The sequence below is a fragment of the Papaver somniferum genome, chromosome 7 (genome assembly GCF_003573695.1).
Source record: "Papaver somniferum cultivar HN1 chromosome 7, ASM357369v1, whole genome shotgun sequence".
Lineage (NCBI taxonomy): Eukaryota > Viridiplantae > Streptophyta > Magnoliopsida > Ranunculales > Papaveraceae > Papaver > Papaver somniferum.
The window spans coordinates 235041375-235059891 of record NC_039364.1 but is presented as its reverse complement, the minus strand read 5'-3'; the positions used below and the strand labels follow the sequence as shown (position 1 = coordinate 235059891).

The 18517-nt window shown below is 36.8% G+C and overlaps 1 protein-coding gene across 1 annotated transcript; it reads left to right on the top strand.

Moving 5' to 3' along the window:
- Positions 1 to 12012: 12012 nt before the first annotated feature.
- LOC113296147 (zinc finger BED domain-containing protein DAYSLEEPER-like) lies at positions 12013 to 17980 on the top strand. Its single transcript, XM_026544481.1, has 8 exons — positions 12013 to 12613; positions 12711 to 12851; positions 12933 to 13299; positions 13402 to 13875; positions 13920 to 13983; positions 14249 to 14558; positions 14641 to 14741; positions 17336 to 17980. The coding sequence occupies exons 1-8, from the start codon at positions 12013 to 12015 to the stop codon at positions 17978 to 17980; spliced, it is 2703 nt and encodes a 900-aa protein (XP_026400266.1).
- The last annotated feature ends 537 nt before the right edge of the window (positions 17981 to 18517 follow it).

Below are 18517 nucleotides of genomic sequence, written 5' to 3'. Positions count from 1 at the left end.
AAATTGGATGCCCTTTATTTGGGGGAACTCAAGGCGAAGTATCAAGATCTCAATACTCACCATAGGAGTGCTTTATCTAATAGTAATGGCTTTAGACGTAGCTTTATAGAATTGAAAGAGATAAATAAAACTTTACAAGACAGGTTAGCACTCTTATCATTGAGAAGGATCAAGTTACTCTCAATGGTGCTAAAGCTTTAAAGAAATTCCAAGATACTATTCTTCAAGTTCGAGGGAAACTGGGTGGAGCTTTAAGTGATAAAAACGCACTTGTTGAACGAGGGAACATGATTCGTTTTCTACTTCTCATAGAAAGTGACGTAGAATTTGATTGGGCTGCTAGAGTCTTAGATAACGCTAGGAATGACTTAGCTGTGAATGTTAGCCTTGAATCAGATCATTTCTCTTTGATTAAAGATATTATTTCCAATAAAGAAGGTTATTCATTACATCTCGCTATTTGTTATTTGTTGATCAATTTTTTGTAAATGATATTAACCTTCTCATTTTTTCTTTGCAGTGGTTGAGAATGATTTTCGCAATCAAATTCAGGAGTTGGAATCAAAGATCACTTCTGAAAAAATCTAGAGGCAAAGTTTGTCGCACGCGCTTCTAAATATCGCAGGCTAAAGAAACAATTTGCTATTACCATTTCAAACAATAGCAAGGATGCCATTCGCGTTCGTGATGAGGCAATTAGGAAGGTCTGTGCTGATAATGGCATTCATTTTTCAAAGCATAAGCTTGCTGATGTTCCTCCTAATGAAGAAACTTCTGATATCTCTAATAGTAAAGGAGAAGATGAATAATATGAGAAGACTGATGAAGAAGATAACGAATATGAAGCTGGAGGTTCTGAGATTAACGTAGACAAGAAGTAACTTCTCTGCTCTTGAAGATTTTTTCTATCTTGTTGCACTTGTAAAGCTCTTATTAATTCTTCGTTCAACGAATACTAACTTCTGAAAACTACTTTTTTAGTGTAATCTTTTTGAATATTTGGTACTCCTTTATTGTATATTTTCCTTGTTATATACCTGTATAAAGACTTCATCTTCCAACAAATGAAATTAACTTGGGATAATTTTTATGACAAATCTCTTACGTGTAAGTCTAACATATGGGGGCGAATAACACCCTTCCAGATGTTTGAATTCCCATACTTGCCTCTGGTATTCGATTCCAGATGGTAGATTGAAGCCATACATATTTATCTCTATATTTATTGAGTCAGCTGTTTTCTTCGCGTTATCACGCGAAATTTTCTTTGTCCTATTATTATGCGATTATATTCGCAAGTCATATTCATCATGCAAAACAATAATTATTATCCTTTATATTCTTTTTCTCATGAGATCTTGTTTATCCTTCCTAATTAAATGTATTATTTTGCCTAGCATATTATTTTGTGTTTATGCGACGAGATCGCAGGACATCCCTACGTTTTCGCGTAGTGACCCATTGATCTCGCCTTATCGTCTTCTTGTATTATTGCCTCTTCAGGTTTTATTGTTGCGTAAATATAACAAGTCCTAATGTTCTAGTGAGTAAAAAGTATCAAAATATTTACGTTTTTTGACTCAATTCAGCTCCCCATTGGAGGGTGTCATCCTTATATTCCCCCTGATGGACCCTTCAAGGAGACGTACCCCTACCGGGTTAGGGTGGGCTCCTCCCATACAGTAATGCAACAATCAGTTGTTGTCACAGCCTTTTATCCCTCCGCCAATACGGTTTATGGTTACAAGACCGCACCCTAAGTGGTGTTTCTTCGGACCGAGTGCATCATAGTCAAGACTTGTCAAGAATGGCCAGGTACGCTCCAGACGTCCTAAGCACTCTTGACTCAACCTTGTACCTCGGCGCCTTGATCGATTTCTTCACTCCTTAGGAGAGACCTTGTCACCTTAATCTTTCGATTTAGGCGTCTCTCCTGGATGGGTTTTTATTTCACCCCAAATCTCCATGACTCAAGCTCCAGGGTAGGTGTAGCTTTCACTTGAGCCATGCTTCACTAGCTTCCGAATTATGACGTGCGTTAGGTCTTATTCTTGCCTCTTGATTTATGTGAACTAGGGTGCACGCCACAGTCAGATAGCTAGGCTCCTTGATTGGAGTCTTTATTTCTGATGCCTTATGTCAAGGTCTTATTATAAGATCTTATTTCATAAAAATATTTCCTTAATAGCATTATTATTTTCGAATAATACAACTCCGATATCATCTTTTATCTTTTAACTGATAGTTGAATCATGGAAAACTGTTACATCTGAGATGAAGTGCTCGTTTATTTCACCTTCTGTGCCTTTTTGAGTTCATTTATGTCATCGAACATAGTGATGCGTATTTGTTCTATTTCTTCTACAGTGCAAGAATTTCCGCATAGACCATATCTTTTCAAGTACATCTTGTTCCACAATTCACCGGATGATTTCCCCTCTTCATCTATCAACTCATACATTCCATGGTCAACGACTCTCTTGATCTTATATGGACCTTCCCACATGTTCTCCATGTTCCCTTTGCCATTTCTTAGGTACTTAGGTTTCTGCCTCAATACTAGATCCCCTTCTTGGAATTCATATCTTTGCTCTTGTGCGATAGTTATCACATTCCCTTTGTTTATGGCATCTACCATCAACCTTTCACTTCTCTGACTATCTTTTATCTGCTGCTTCCATTTTCTTCGCTTGCTTGAGCTTTCTTTGCATTTTTCGATATCAATCTCATGACATGCCTTTCCTTTGTTAGGATCTCCTCTTATTACTCCTACACCTTAAGGAAGGGTAAATTTAATGCACTGGTGAAAATTTGAAGCCACCCCTAGAATACCATGCAACCACGGTCTTCCAATCAAAGCATTGTAGAGTGATTCTGCGTCCACAACACAGATCACTATTTCAGATGATATATTTTTTTAAAGGAATTCACATAGTTATCTCGCCCTTTGGTTTATTGACCGTTCCATTAAAACCATAAATCTTATAAGTAGAAGGAATTAGCTCATCATCTCGACCACCCATAGTTTTGTATGTATGGTAAAATAAGATATCTACCGAACTGCCAGGATCTATTAGTATTCTGTTAATAGCCAATGTATCTGCGTCTTCCTCTTCATCTTCATCAGTTTTTGCCTTTGGATTAATTTCCAATTTTACCACTAAAGAATTTTCATGCAATTCTCCACCTTCAGGTACCTTCTATGTATTGAAGGTTGCTTCTGCCAATCCTTTAGGGGAGATACCCAGGCCCGGTTCTGAAGGGGGGCATGTTGGGCTCTAGCACAAGACGGGAAATTTCACAGGACGTGAAATTTTGAATTATGGTGGGTAAATTTTTGGTGGGCTTTATTTACCTAATATCCAACGAACCCAATTCTTCATTATATTCCATAGTTAACGCCTCTGCTTTCAACTATCAAGTACCAAGCCAGTACGCAAGAAGAAAACCCTAGCCGACAAAAAAGAAACCCACGCCGAGAAGGAATAAATTCATTCCATTCATAGGTACACAGGTAGATCCGTAGTTGTACGTAATAATCTCTTATGATATTATATACTTAGTTAATAGTTATAATCACTTGCAGACTTGTTGCGATTTTGGGTACATGGTTAATTGATTAACTTGTTGATATCTTACCGGATGCTTTTGATATTTTAGTTTGATTAACTGATTTTGGATATCTCATTGGATGCTTTGTGATATGATATTTTGTAATCTTATCGTCGATTTTGTATTGACCGTAAAATTGCTTCTTCAATTGATTAGTATCCTATTAGTTTGTCCTCCATCAATCTAATTGTTTTGTTCCATGTACAAATTTGGTTTATTTATTTACAAAAAGGCGTATAAGACGGTTGTAAAATAGACATGCTAGACGTACATGTAAGGGAAAAAGTGATGTATTTGTACAATTTCTAGTGGAGCTATAGATAATTTTCTTGTTAGAAATGCGCGTAATTTAGTTGGAAGCTCATCGGCTGTAATCAGCCGTAAACGAAGAGGTTTATGATGTAGATCATGAGATTGGTACAGATGAAGATATATCAAAGTCATTTTTTTTTGTTTTGGTTTTCTCTTTTGAGGCGTCCTGATCTCTTCCGCACATGGTCGTCTAAATACGGCCCTGCTCTGGTGAGGGTGCATCCATGGATTTGATGGAACGCAGCAATATCGCAACAAAACCAGTACTCCGAACTGTTTGGTTATATTCAGCTTCTCTGATCTGATATCATTAGAGGATGAATTGGATAAAGAGGATTTAGAAAGACATTCAACTTGGAGTCCAAACTCAGACATAGAGGATGAATCATCTATTTTTTCGATGAGGCGCAAATCTCCAAAGAATAGTACTAGTAGTCGTTACAGCTTAGCTGCAAGTAAGCAAATGGTAGGCATCTTTTTGTGTGTGTGGGTTCGAACTGATCTTAACCAACATGTCAGCAATTTAAAAGTCTCGTGTATTATGGGGTATCTTGGAAATAAGGTTAGACAAGATGCTAGTGAAGTGAAAGTTTTCGAATTACTGTTTACATTCTAGGTAGACAAGATGCTAATGAAATGAGTGATGGGGTTTAATTTTTGTAGGGTTCGGTTTCAATCAGTATGACATTGCATCGAACAACCTTTTGCTTTGTGTGCACCCATTTAACTTCAGGCGAGAAAGAAGGTGATGAGGTTCGGAGAAATTCCGATGTCACTGAGATATTGAAGAAAACAAAGTTCTCTCAATCTCAGAGATTTTCCGGACAACCATTCGCACCTTCCCCTGTTAGAATTTTAGAACATGAGTAAGTGTGCCTATGCAAATTTTGTCCATTTTGTGGAGGAAAATAACAATAGTAAAATGATTTTTTGATTTTTAAGACCAAAAAGGTTATTTTTTGATTTATAGAAATAAAATAATAACTCTAGAAATTAGTTTGGTAATACAATAGTAAAATGATTTTTAAGACCAAAAAGGTTAACCTTCGTGAAGTAAAAGCATTTTCCATCTCAACACTCTCTTAATCTTCCACGCCTCTTTGTGTTTTTTTTCTTAGCTTTGAGTTCCTCGATTAGACTTGCTCTTACTACGATGTTCCCTAAATTCATAACACAGTGCACCCACACAATCACATTCGTTCTAACTGATTAAGAATACAGTAATCAACCAGAAATGGGAAGATCGACTCTCACACTTAAAGTCATAAAATACAATAATCGATCAGAAATGAAAAAAAATTACTCTCATATTTGAAGTCAGTAATTTGAAAATACATTAATTCTTCTTCCGTTAAAAACGTCTGAACCAGTACTCCGAACTGTTTGGTTATATTGGGCTTTTTATACCTTTAGCAGTATAAGATTAGTTCCATCATTGATCAATAATTTGCTATACAGTTCTTCCTGTAATCTATGTTCCTTTTTGACATTCTTGATTCTTACTGCAAACTGGGTACAATTATCATTTTACAAGCACTTAACACTTGGTTCATGTTTCTGCTGGAAATAGTTGCGGCATCTATATGCCTCTTACTGGACGCATATCACTTAAGGGCCTGGATTATATCATATGTCCAGTGTCTTAGCCGATTATGACTCCTTTGGGTCTCACTCGTCTAATCTTCTCGTTGTTCTGAGATTAATGAGATAACAAACGAGTAATGTTCATTCTCAAATATGACTCAGGGAGCTCAGTATCTAAGTCTTGAAAACGTTGATCAAACTGCACAAAATCAATATGCACGGTTCAAATTCTCGAACACTCATAGGACTTCAAGAGAAACTGAGTTAAGTACCCAAGCCGATATTAATAAAATTATACACCCCATCGGCCCATCATCATAACTTGGCACGAGTCCATTACTAGACGGGGAAATTAGTAACAGCATGAGGCGGAGACAAAGGAGAGATAGATACTCGATGAGGGTTTACACTTTACATTAGACGATAAAAAACACCACAAAAATATTTAGACCAGTAAAACTCAATTCTAAAAATAGCTACCTGCAATATTCGTGTTTTAGACGCTGAGACGTGGTTTCGTTGGCAAAAAAAAAAGAAAAAAAGAGACAAAATACACTTCTTTCTCTGCGCCATTCCTAACAGACCCAAGCTTGACTTGTGTTTATATGCCGAATGAAAAGGTAGTTGTTGGACTGAATGGAAGAACCCAACCAACTGGCTCTTGAAATATCGCAATTTGACTTCGAGAATTCTCATTATAGGCGCATAGATTCTTATTTTGAAATACCAGTTCTTTTCTCCCTCCTACCAGTCAATTTGAAGAACAGATAAACACACCACCATTTTATATGCTGTCGAATGTCCCAGAAAGGGCGTTGTAAGGTCATCTCTAGGGAAAAAAACGTAAAAACAAATGATTTGTAAGTTAAATTGGACGGCAGGCATGGCTGAATATTAGTTTTAATTAATTGCATGAAAATTGAGAAAGATAGCTTAGTCAAAAGCATACAAAAAGGCAAAGGCTAATCGATTGGTTTTATTCATTATTTATGGAGAAGCTTACAAAGAAACTAGTACATTTCCATGCACTATAAACCAAAAATCTTCATCTATCAGTCGAACGAATGGATCTATATATGTTTGCGTGCATAGTGCATTGAGGAATGTCTTAACAGTAGCATTCGCAGACATGCTTCCCATCCCTAATCTTGCATTCTCCACCCCTGCATCTTGAAATGCAGTAATCGTTACAGCGCACCATGTCATTTTTGTTGCTCAGATTACATTGACCTATGTGATTTGGTTGACAACATGCTGGTGGCTTTGCAGTTGATGCCATAACGCTGTTAAAATCTGCATAACATATATGTTGCAGACTTGTTAATATTAAACCATTAAGGCATGTCAGGAAATTGATAAAAAGAATTATCTGGAGCAATATGCATAAAAAAATAATTTATGAGTAAACTCTCCAGTTAGTAATATTCCGTTAACTATCAGATTTATTTTTACCTGCGCAGAAAACCATGAACATGACAAGGCAGGCCATAGCTGTTACTTTTCCACTGGCCATTTCAGAAGGCGAAATTAAAATTTGAAGAGTAATCTAAAAAGAATGCTGATTTTCTTGGAAGATTGTAGTTTTGGTGTGATGAGATTGATGTTCATGGCTCTCAATTTATAGAGGATCAGGAGATTATAACATGCATGCATCCACTAACTTCTACAAGGATATTTATTTTGTAATCGAAGGAATTAATATGCGATTCATATTTCTTGTCTCTAAAAATCTTTCTCATTAAACCATATATTTTTTGCTCTTAATTAAGGATACAAAAATTGATTTGAAGAATAATTTCTTATACCTTCGCAAGATTCAATATTTCTCTTCCATTATTATCCCATGCGAATACTCTGCTCAAGATATTATTATGGAAGTCTTCCTTGTTCTTGCACGAATGTATTATTGAATTACAATACAGATTCTTTGCCTTTGCACCCACCTCATTCAAATATGTATTTCTTCCTGTCTCTACACCTTGGGTGCGAACTTCTGGAGGTGGTGGTGGTAAATTTTGTGGTGGCTGTACCAAAAAGTGATCCAACTTCCCTTGATCTATCATTCGCCGTATAATTTTCTTTATGTCCCTACAATTATTTGTTGTATGGCCATGGAAGTTATGATAATCACAGTATTCTCTACTTCTCCTCCCTGGTGGTGGCTCATTTCCCGCATTTGGTGGTGCTTGTATTTCTTCCATCAAAATTATAACTACCCAGATTTTTTCTACCGTAGCATTTAGATGCGACATCTTTATGGGCTCCCACTGCAATAAATATCGCACATAAGCCTTAATATGATGTATCGCACATGATGTTCCATCAAATATGTTGGTAAATGCTGGTAAATTGCACTTAGGCGGTATTCCTGTCATCTGTATTTGCCTTGCAAATGGTGTCTTCCCTGCTTCTTCAATTGCCCCATCTAATTGTCGTATGCCACCCTCTCTTCTTGTTGTCATTAATTCTCTCACTTCTGATAACTCCCTTAAAATTTGTTCCTTCACCCCTGGTCTTGTTGCATTGGCCTTTTCAGTCTTGCCATCATTACTCTATTGTCATGCCTATTCTGATGTATATCTTCTTGTATCTCTCTTTCTTCTTCGGCATTTCTTAAGCCTCTCCGTCTTTTTACTTCATTCTCATCTATTTGATCTTGTTGATCCCTTAGAATCTCTCTTTCCTGCAACCTTGTTCTTCTCTGTTCCTCTTCATCATCCACAATCTGGCTTGGGTGAGTGCGATTATATTCGTGCCTTCTTATTCGATTATCATGGTTGTTTTCGCGCACAACATCCTGAAATTCTCGTTCTTCAAGTTCTTGTATTCTTCTCCTACACCTTTCTCGCTCATCTTGTGCGTGACTCTGTGCAGCCATATATCTTTCAACCTTAGCTAAGCGTTCGCGTTGGTCTCTTAATATTCGTCTACCTTGTTCTTGATCATGTTGTTCACCTCGATATCGGTCATCATGTTGTTCATATCTGTTATCTCTATTACCCTCTTGCACACGATGATCTTCACCATGTAACACGTACCGATACTCTATTGGTGGTTGATCTATGCGATGTTCATCGCGTCGATCTTGATGATTATCATTTTCTTGACTGTCTTATGCAATATCATCCAAACGCGTTTATTTTCTAACATCTCTGCGATTGGAATGACTGCGTCTTGACGTACTCCTGCTTGATCTTGACATTGAGCAAGTCGTACTTCTCAACCTATGCTCCTGTAATATTATATTTGTTTCTCTTAACTCACTGTTCTGACGCATCAAGCTCCCACGCTCTTCATCCTCTCTTCTTCTTTCCGCAATCAACCTATGCCGAAGCTCTTCGATTGTTATATCTTCAGTATTTCTTTCTATGAGTCCTTCCTCTACTGTCCTTTGTTCATCCTCTTATGTTGAATATGTTTGTGAAGTATGAACACTCACTCTATCGTAGTCAATAGCGTTATCTTGGACAGGTACTCGTCGAATCTGATGATGGACTTGTTGTTCTTGAATTTGTTTTTCTCCTGTCCTGGATGACTCTGCGATTTCACTTCTTCTTCTTCCAGCAATTCTCTTGCTCCTTCTAACCGCTATCGTGTGTCCTGTAGGATTTTATCTTACCATTTTTGTTTTCTTGTTTCAATTAGAAGAAAATTTTCTCTATTAAGACCTAAAAATTGAGATAATGACAATGAAAGTTTTTAGACTTTCCTTCTAAATTTTTAGGTTTAACTTCTAAACTCTCACCACTACAGGATATCACTCCGAGCTGTTTCTAGCGCCAAATGTAGTTGCAAGAAATCCTACAACCACACCATTAACAAAACTCAATAACAATTCAAGTAATCATCTTATAATTCATGTATTCATTCATAAAATTCTTCAATATGGTTACAAATATTGAGATGAACTCTAACTTGGAGGACAAACAATCTTTATCTCTCCTAAATTACAAGTCTAATCTCTCAAAAAGATATCTCTCTTACAAGGTCGCTCGGTCCCCTTATATAGGGGTTTACATAGTGGATGACAGCTAATAAAACCTTTATTTTCGGATCTGCCGTGCGTTGTTAACGCACACTCACATTGACTCTTCTCGCACGTATTCTATAGTATCGCATGATCACACCTTTATCGTGATTCATCCGACGTCATCTAGTGTGTCATCCTGAATAAGCTATGTGCGATGGTCTTCGCTTCGCCATGACAATCACTATTTCGCATATCAAACAGGCATGCGGTATTTAGTATCTGCAACATGTTTTAAAGAAGACATCTTTTGGAATTTCAACAATCACAACTTACAGACCCCAAGGTCCCCAACAATCGGTGTGATGGGGCAAATTTGAGTTCCCCACGTCCGTCCGCCACAGGGATCTTAGGTAGGTTGTAATCTGTTTTTTTTTATTGCGATTGAAAATGAACAGTGTCCAGGCCTCCCCCAATGCTTAAATATAAGCAAAGCTACGACGTAGTTTTATTATTGTATCACTAGTATTTATTGCTCGAACTGGTTATTGTAGTTGAAGCAGAAGACAGGTAAAAGGACACTAAGTGTTACCGCTGGTATTTGCAAAAAGATGATACCTTAAAAACAGCGGGCTAGCAAGGGAGCACAACTCAAATTTATGCATCTCCAAGAGCAAAAGCAAAAGCGTTTATGTATCTCCAAAAGCATAAATAATTTTTAGAAGTTTTCTTTTTTACTTCTAAATGTCATTCTAAAATCTTGATCCAACCTAAATTTTAATATTTTTATTTTTATTTGTGCCGCCATTTTGTTCTCCCTCCGTCTCACTATTAAATGACCTATTTACTTTTGGATTTTGCCACACTATTGAGTGACCTATATCACTAAACAAGAAGATATTTCTAAAATTATCATTTTAATTGATTATAAGAAATAGAAGAAAAATGCATAATTTGATAGGCATGTTTGTATTTAGAGCTGGCAAACCAATCCAAAACCCGCGGGTTAGCCCGTCCCGTCCCGTGAAAACCCGCACCCGTCCCGGATCGTAACTAAACAAGACGGGCGCGGGTTGTATAATTAGTGGCTTGTGAAGAAACGGGTTAACCCGGCCCGTACCGTGAAACCCGCGGGTTAACCCGGCTCATTCCCCACCACTACGTGTCACAGTAATGTAAGCCTGTTACGTACGTGTCACAATATCTTGTTTCCCTCATATAAAAAGTTAAAAACGAAGAAGGAAACCCTAACTCCCTAAGCCTAAGCCGCTGCCGCCTTCATTCTTCCTCTTCTTTTCTTCTTCCCTGCTGAGTCTTCTGAATCTGATGGCAGGTACGAATCACAGTCACATAACAACAAATTGAAATCTAAAGATCAAAGTTTAAAGGCTAGCAGGTAACAACAACATACTTCAAAGTTTTACCCAAGATTTTTCTCTTCACTATTTCCGGATATCATTTTTTGTCTCTGAAATTTTCGTGTAACAGCAGAAGAAGATCGGTCTCATGTATTTAAAGGTTCACTGTAAAGGTTAACTTCAGATCTCGTGTTTGAATTTCGGATTTCATCTTCTTACAGTTACAATCAAAAGTAAGTTTTCTTTTCTTTTCTCGTAAATATCATCAAAATAAAACATGGGTTTTGGTAATCAATTGTTAATTTCTTAAATCTAACCCCTTTACTTTTTTTATTCATCCAGTCTACCGAGAATACTCATACCAGCAGATGAAATACTAGCCTTTTTTCCCCAATTCTAATTTTATTGTTGGTAATCTCTGCTGTAGTTTGCACAAAGGATATTTAGATTATTTAATTGGTAATTTTGGTTGTGTTTATCGATTTGTCCCCCACAATTTATCTGAATACTCTTGTCTCTCTGTCCTGCAACTTAATTATTGTTTAGTGATGAACAAAATCTCATCTGTAACCTTTCCATGGAACTCAGGGGGGACATCAAGCACCATCTTTGATTAAATCTACGGGGGAGAGAGTGAGTCCTTTTGCCTCCATGTGTTGTTATTGCTATTAGTTACTGCATCTTTTTCAGTTCAAGTTATTCTTCAATGTTGTGTTTAGCTGTATGATTTGGTTGGAATATTCGACTATATCAGTAGTGGAATTTGAGGTCTGAATTTCATTGACATTAGGTTTATATATGATGAACTATTAGGTACGAGACTGGTAGGTCAATTTGTTCTGTGATGTCTCTTTCTCTTAGAAATCAATGATACACCTGATGAAGATAGCTTTTACACAAACAACTCATACAAGTGACAAATTCTCAATAGATTGGTAGTCTATACTTTTTAGTCACCAACACAGCCAGCAACATAAATAGCACCACCACCATCAGAGCATTATGCTTAGAAGAAGAATTGTATAAATACTTACAACAGATTTAGAATTTCTGAAATATGGTTAGGTTTCAATAGACAGTTGATTTTTTTTCTTCTTTTCTTTACATTGCCAGTTTTTCACGTTTCTGATTCTCTGAATGACTCTTTGACTTGTTGTTTGTGGCTCCATCCATTTCAGGATGTCAAGTGTACAAGAACAAGAGTTACCAGAACCAGACCATTACAACGATGTTATGAGTGGTGACGGTCAAGATGATGATGATGATGTTGAGATGCTAGATTCTGTGAATGAGGATCCAACTGTTGGTTGTGCACCTGCACAAGTTGCACGTGGAAAGAAAAATAGATTTAGATCCGAAGTTTGGGAATTTTTTAAACTCGTTAAGTATAAGGATGGTACAACGAAGGGGGTGTGCAAGGCTTGTAATGTAGGATATAAATATGAAAGCCAAAGAGGTAGAACCTCAGCCATGAAAAGGCATAAGTGCATTAAACGTCAGTCTATGGACGTAGGGCAGATGATATTAGCTTCACAAAATAGCCAGCTGTCTACCCGTGTACACAAGGTTGATCAAATGAAATTACGGGATTTGTTCTCAGCTTTACTCATTGCAAGAAATGTTCCATTTGCTTTGGTGGAGTGGAAAGAGTTTAGGGATATATGTGCTTATTTAAATGATGACTTTAAACCGATATCAAGGAATACTGGGAAAGCCGATGTGGTAAAGAAACATAAAGCACAAAAAGAAGTTATTCGCAACAGATTGAAACTTGCTCCAGGTATGATTCAAAATTTCAAATGATTTGTTTATACTTTTATGTATGAGTAATTGATTAATATGATGTGGTAGCTAATGTGTATGACTTACCCTTACAGGTAGGATATGTCTAACATCAGACATGTGGACTTCTGTAACAACTACTGGATATATAAGCTTAACTGCGCACTATCTTGATAAAGATTGGGTATTGCAAAAGAAGCTTCTGAATTTCTCTCCCCTTCCACCACCTCATACAGGTAAAGCACTTAATTTTATTTCTTTATTATCTTAAATATAATTTCATGTTAACTTATTCCCCTTTCTACTACCTCAAATAGGTGAACACCTTTCTTCTAAGTTATTTGCAATGATAGAAGATTGGGGAATTGAAGAAAAGGTATCCAACATCACCTTGGATAATGCTGCAAATAACGGAGCTTGTGCTGGAATTATGAAGAGTAGACTTGTTGCAAAGAAGATCTTGTTGAACGATGGAAAATACTTTCATGTGCGTTGTTGTGCTCATATCTTAGCTCTTATTGTAAAAGAAGGACTTACGAAGATTGATCCAGCCGTGCTTAAGATTCGAGCGTCAGTGAAGTCCCTTAAAAAGTCCCAAGTAAGAAAACAAAAGTTCTTGGACATTGTTGAAACTTTAGGAATGTCTGGTCTGAAAAAGGGTATTCGGCAAGACGTAAAGACAAGGTGGGATTCCACTTCTATTCTGTTATAAATTACAAAGTTGGAGAATTGTATAATTTGTATTAATGTTTTTTTAGATACTCACTGAATGTTTGTTTTATGCAGGTGGAATTCAACTTATCTTATGTTAGACAGTTGTATCTTGTATAAGCCAGTTTTCTCTCATTTGAAGTTGGTGGATTCAGACTATGAAGACTGTCCAACTAATGAAGAATGGGAACAAATTGAAGTAGTCACAAAGTTTCTCAAGGTGTTTCATGAACTCACAAAGGTTTTTTCTGGTAGTAAGTATCCTACTTCCAATCTGTATTTTGAAAGAATTTGTCAAGTTCAGGTGTTACTAAAGAAAGAGAGCAGAAGTAATATTGAATTCATTAGGAACATGGTAAAAGAGATGCAAGCAAAATTTGATAGTTACTGGAAGGAGTTGAGTCCTATATTGGCTATGGCAGTTGTGTTAGATCCTAGATCGAAAATGAATTTTGTGAAATTTACTTACTCCAAGTTGTATCCTGATGAGAGAGAATTAGAATGTCAAGTTGATAAAGTTCATAGTAATATAAAAGCACTTTTTAATGAGTATTACACCTTGTCAAGTTCAAGAGCTTCCAACAGTTGTGCAGCTCAAAATTTGAGTGTTCAAAATGGTGGGAATTTGGTGCCCAAGAAGGGAGTGATTTTTTTCAGGTAATTTCAACTTTTATGTTCAGTTTGATTCATTTGAGTTCTTCATGATTGGTATAAGTCTGCAAAACATGTTCTTTTTTTTAATACAAGATGATAACTTTGAACCCAGATTTAATATGTCAATGTAAACTCTGAGCATGCCATATATCGTTTATTTGTCATTGTAATTACTTATGATAGAATGGGGAATGTACCCAAGAATTGGTTGTTGGATTGTTTGGGATTCTGTCATTCTGTGTCTTGATATCTAGTGTCTTGTCAACAGGAATATGTTGCAACACAGGAACGTGGTGGTAATGTATTAACTGACTTGTCAGAGTTAGATGAATATCTTGGCGAGACGTACAGAGGTTGTCTAAATTCACTAGACATCCTGAACTATTGGAAGAACCATGAACAACAATATCCAGTACTTTCAAGAATGGTAGGGGATATTTTGTCAATTCCTATTTCAACCGTCGCATCGGAGTCTGCATTTAGCATTGGAGGAAGGGTGATTGATCGATTTCGCAGTTCCTTATTACCTGAAAATGCTGAGGCGTTAATAACAACTCGTGATTGGGAATATGGAATTGGTAAGTAAATCAATAATATTTTATTTAGTTGAGTGTCTAAATCTTATCTATAACATTGGTTGTTTTATTATGATCCATATAGGAAAAGAAGATATGGATGAGGACAATGTGATCGTTGAAGAAGATATATTAGGATTTGAACCTGACGCAGTGGAGGATGGGGCATTAGAGGATGTGGAGGAAGTAAGTTCTTATGCGTCTAGTTAGTATGCGTACTTCTTCAATATAAAGAGGGGTAATTATGCAAATTCCATGTTTTTGACTTGAATCTTTTTTTTTTTTTGGTTTATTTTTTCTTGAAATTACAGATTCATATTGAATAGTTGGAGCAACTCAAAGATAAACATGGAATATGAGAATGTTTTATCACTTACTAGTATCTCCAAATATTGCATAGAAAAGAGATTGGAGATGTTTTTTTGATTAACCACACAATATATATTTTGTGCAGGAAGTGGTTATTAATATTGTTATATTGTCGCACTTGGTGATACAAATTAGAAACAATGGTATATACAGTCTCGGTCTCGGAAGTTTATTTTCATTATTTATCAATTATCATCATGAACTGATGAAGTACTGTGTAACTGTAACTAAAGTACTTAAGTACTAAAGTAAACTACTAATGACTAGTAAAGTAAGTCTAGTATGAATGTATGATACTATGATAGTATCTGTATGACTGTGTCTGTGTTTCTTTAAGAAGACTAATTTGTTTAGTTTTGCAATTTTGAGTTTATGAATTGATATACCAAATGAATTGGATGAATGTTATATACTTAGGTTGTATCTTGTAGGAAAGGAACTTTAGATGCCCTGAATGTGGAAGGAAATAGCCCAGAAATCGATTTCTGGCGAGTTGGCTCAACAAAAACCAGGTAACCCGTGAGCACCCGTGAACCCGCGAGCTTTACCCGGGACGGGCACGGGTGGGATAAATGACCACCCGTGAAGAATTTCAACCCGCGAGCTCAGGCTTGTATTAACCCGTAACCCGTGGGTTGGTCACAAGCCAGACCCGTCCCGCCCGTTTGCCAGCTCTATTTGTATTCGTTATGTAGGTGTATTAAAATGCTTTTCAGTGGTACTATGAATACCAATATTCTGCGGGGCACGTGTCACGATCTTAGTGGCCGCATACAAACTTAAACGTGTAGCCTTCGCTATATAGAGAAGCATGAGTAACAAAGGATACCTTCGCAGATCTACTTTATCCCGTCCCAAGGAAGCATGCCTCGACGGTTGAGATGAGGAGAGTAAAAGCCTAGTCTACAAGAAGGAAGCTGGCGAAGGGACAGAGTTAGATGACGCATCTAATCAGCATTAAATGCACAAATCACTTATCTACACGCATGAATCAAGGCACGTGAAGAGAGAAGGCGTGGGAGAACCCGATTGGCAGAGGCTGGCGGTGAACGAAGGTACAACCCGTACTAAAGTTGGGTAGTTCTCGAAGGAACGTAGGTCAGCTAAGGTGACAGAATGCGACTGGAGAAAGTATACGGTGGACGAAGGTACCATTGTTACGAAAGGTATATCAGCGAACGATGGACCCAGAGGCATCAAAGATATACCTGGAGCAGAAGGGGCTATAAATACCAAGCCTCACCAACAAACTAAGGGCATTCAATATCTAGGAGAGAAGATCTACTCTTAAGCTTATACCTCTCTAATGTATATAATTTAAGTATTTACTTCAACTTGAGTTCTCTCTATTACTTTGGGAAGCATTTAAGATCTTTGTAACCACCACAACTTAATACAAAACAATCACTCATTATCCCGTGGACGTAGACGAAAGTCAAACCACATAATCTCTTGTGTCTCATGATAACTTAGAAGCTTTTACATTATATTTGTGTTCTTCCTTATTATTGTAATCTTAAAATATCTTTTATTACCTAGCTTTATCAGTTCAACAGAGGTATCGATACTACTTAGCATCTGATCCTCTGAGCTGTATACATTACGTAGACTACGGGAAAACGAGTAATCACATGTATAAAGTTTTTACGAACATCCGTGATGTTGTTTGAGAGATAAATCATTTCAAATACTGTACTAGAAATTATACGGTATTTACAGTTACATAGTAAACTAATTTTTTGTCGTTGTTTTACCTTTTATATACAACTTTCGGTCCCAGAAGTTAGAAACAAAACAAATTTACCTTGTAAATTTTTTTTTCAATTTTACCCTTAAAACTCATTCTGAAATTGTGTAAGAAAAAATAACTTCTAATTTTTAATTTTACTAAAGTGGAAAAATAACTACTCAAACCCCAAGGTGTTTTCTCTTGTCGTGGTCAAAATCAAATTTTGAACCAAAAGCCCTTTTCTAAGCTTTTTTTCTACCAGAATTTCCAAAAAATTTCGATCTGCTAGTGGTGATTGGTCTCTTGCTCTTCGAATACGATAGAGACGAAGATAACTATCAAATAACTCTGAATCGCGCTACTAGGTATGTACTTAAACTTCTTTCTTTATGGTTTCAAATTCAGTATTCTTAACATTTTGACTTGAATAATTTTAGGGTTTCCGGTGGTTCATCTTTTTAAAGAATTCAGTTGAAGATCCAATCTGTGATTGAAACATCTGGAAAACAACCAGGTTGGAATCCTCAGACCGATGTTTAATCGTAACTTTGGTAATTGTATTCGACACTTGGGTACTCACTCAAGTCTAGCAGTACTCAAAGTGTTAGAAACCTCATTGCCCTGCATGCCTGCACTTTGATTAGGTTTTTCTAATTCGAGATCATGGTGCTGATAAATAAAGACCCTAGAAGATCAAGAGGAAAGGATAGAATCAGTGAATTACCTGAAGTCCTTATCCATTTCATTCTCAGTTTTCTTCCGACCCAATGCGCCGTTTCTACAAGTGTTTTATCTAAACATTGGAGGTACTTTTGGAAAACCTGTTATTGATCTTCTTGAAGTGAAGTTTCCGAGTGTTGTTGGGTTAGAAGGCACAATTGAGGAGTCTAAATTGCAGGATCAGAGGTTTTTGAATTTTATCGAGAGAAAGCTCGCTCTCCACTATGAGGCACAAGATATAAAGAAATTCAATCTCGACACTCGTAATGGGTTTGATCCTGAATGGGATAAGCTTGAAGAATGGTTTTCTGCATTATTTACAAGGCATAATCTTGAAGAGTTTGTGTTCTATGCAGAAAATTCGCCGAATGACGGCTTCCTTCCTTCATGTGGGAGATATGCATCACTGGTTATTTTGGAGTTAGATACATGGTATCAAGTTTATCTTCCTGACGCGATAAGTTTTCCAAATCTAAAGATCTGTCGGCTTACACATGCTATCCTGTACATGTATTCTGAAGATCCAACTACACAGTTTTTTTCTAACCTCCCTGTTCTTGAAGAATTGGAGTTGACGACTGTCAGTGGAATATATGTGATCAATTGATAATTTCTGCTCCTGCTTTGAAAAACCTGTTCATCACTGATCCTAGTGAAGGCACAGCCGAAGGTTTTGATGATGACTTTTCCATATATTGGTTTAAGATTAACATTTTTGCACCAAATCTACTGTCCCTCATGTGATCAAAACTATAATTCTTGATGTTTAGTCTATTATAGCTAAGTCTTTGACTAGGATAGTAAGTGTAGTTGAGCTCAATGACTTCATGGAGACTTATCATACAAGTAGAAGAACTACTCAAGGAACCGGTGGAACTTCTCGACAAAAAGGTATGTGAAGACTTGCACTTACCTTTCACTCAAAAGTCTATCTATTCTATCTCCTACTTCTTGAGACAAAAAGTCGTATGCTATATATATAGACTAGATTATACACGTTTGGTATTTCAAGCCGAGTATACCCCGCTATCTATATATCGAAATATGTGTTGGTAACCGTTTCGCTTCGATGATGTTTATCTTTACCTAGTGACGAAAGTCGTGATATGTTTCAACCACTTTGAAAATTTCTTTAACGAGAAAT

Coding starts and splice junctions, on each gene's coding strand:
- LOC113296147 (XM_026544481.1), top strand. CDS start 12,013: ATGTCAAGTGTACAAGAACAAGAGTTACCAGAACCAGACCATTACAAC. Junction 13,984..14,248: donor AAGGGAGTGATTTTTTTCAG/GTAATTTCAACT, acceptor TCTTGTCAACAG/GAATATGTTGCAACACAGGA. Junction 14,742..17,335: donor CATTAGAGGATGTGGAGGAA/GTAAGTTCTTAT, acceptor TGATAAATAAAG/ACCCTAGAAGATCAAGAGGA.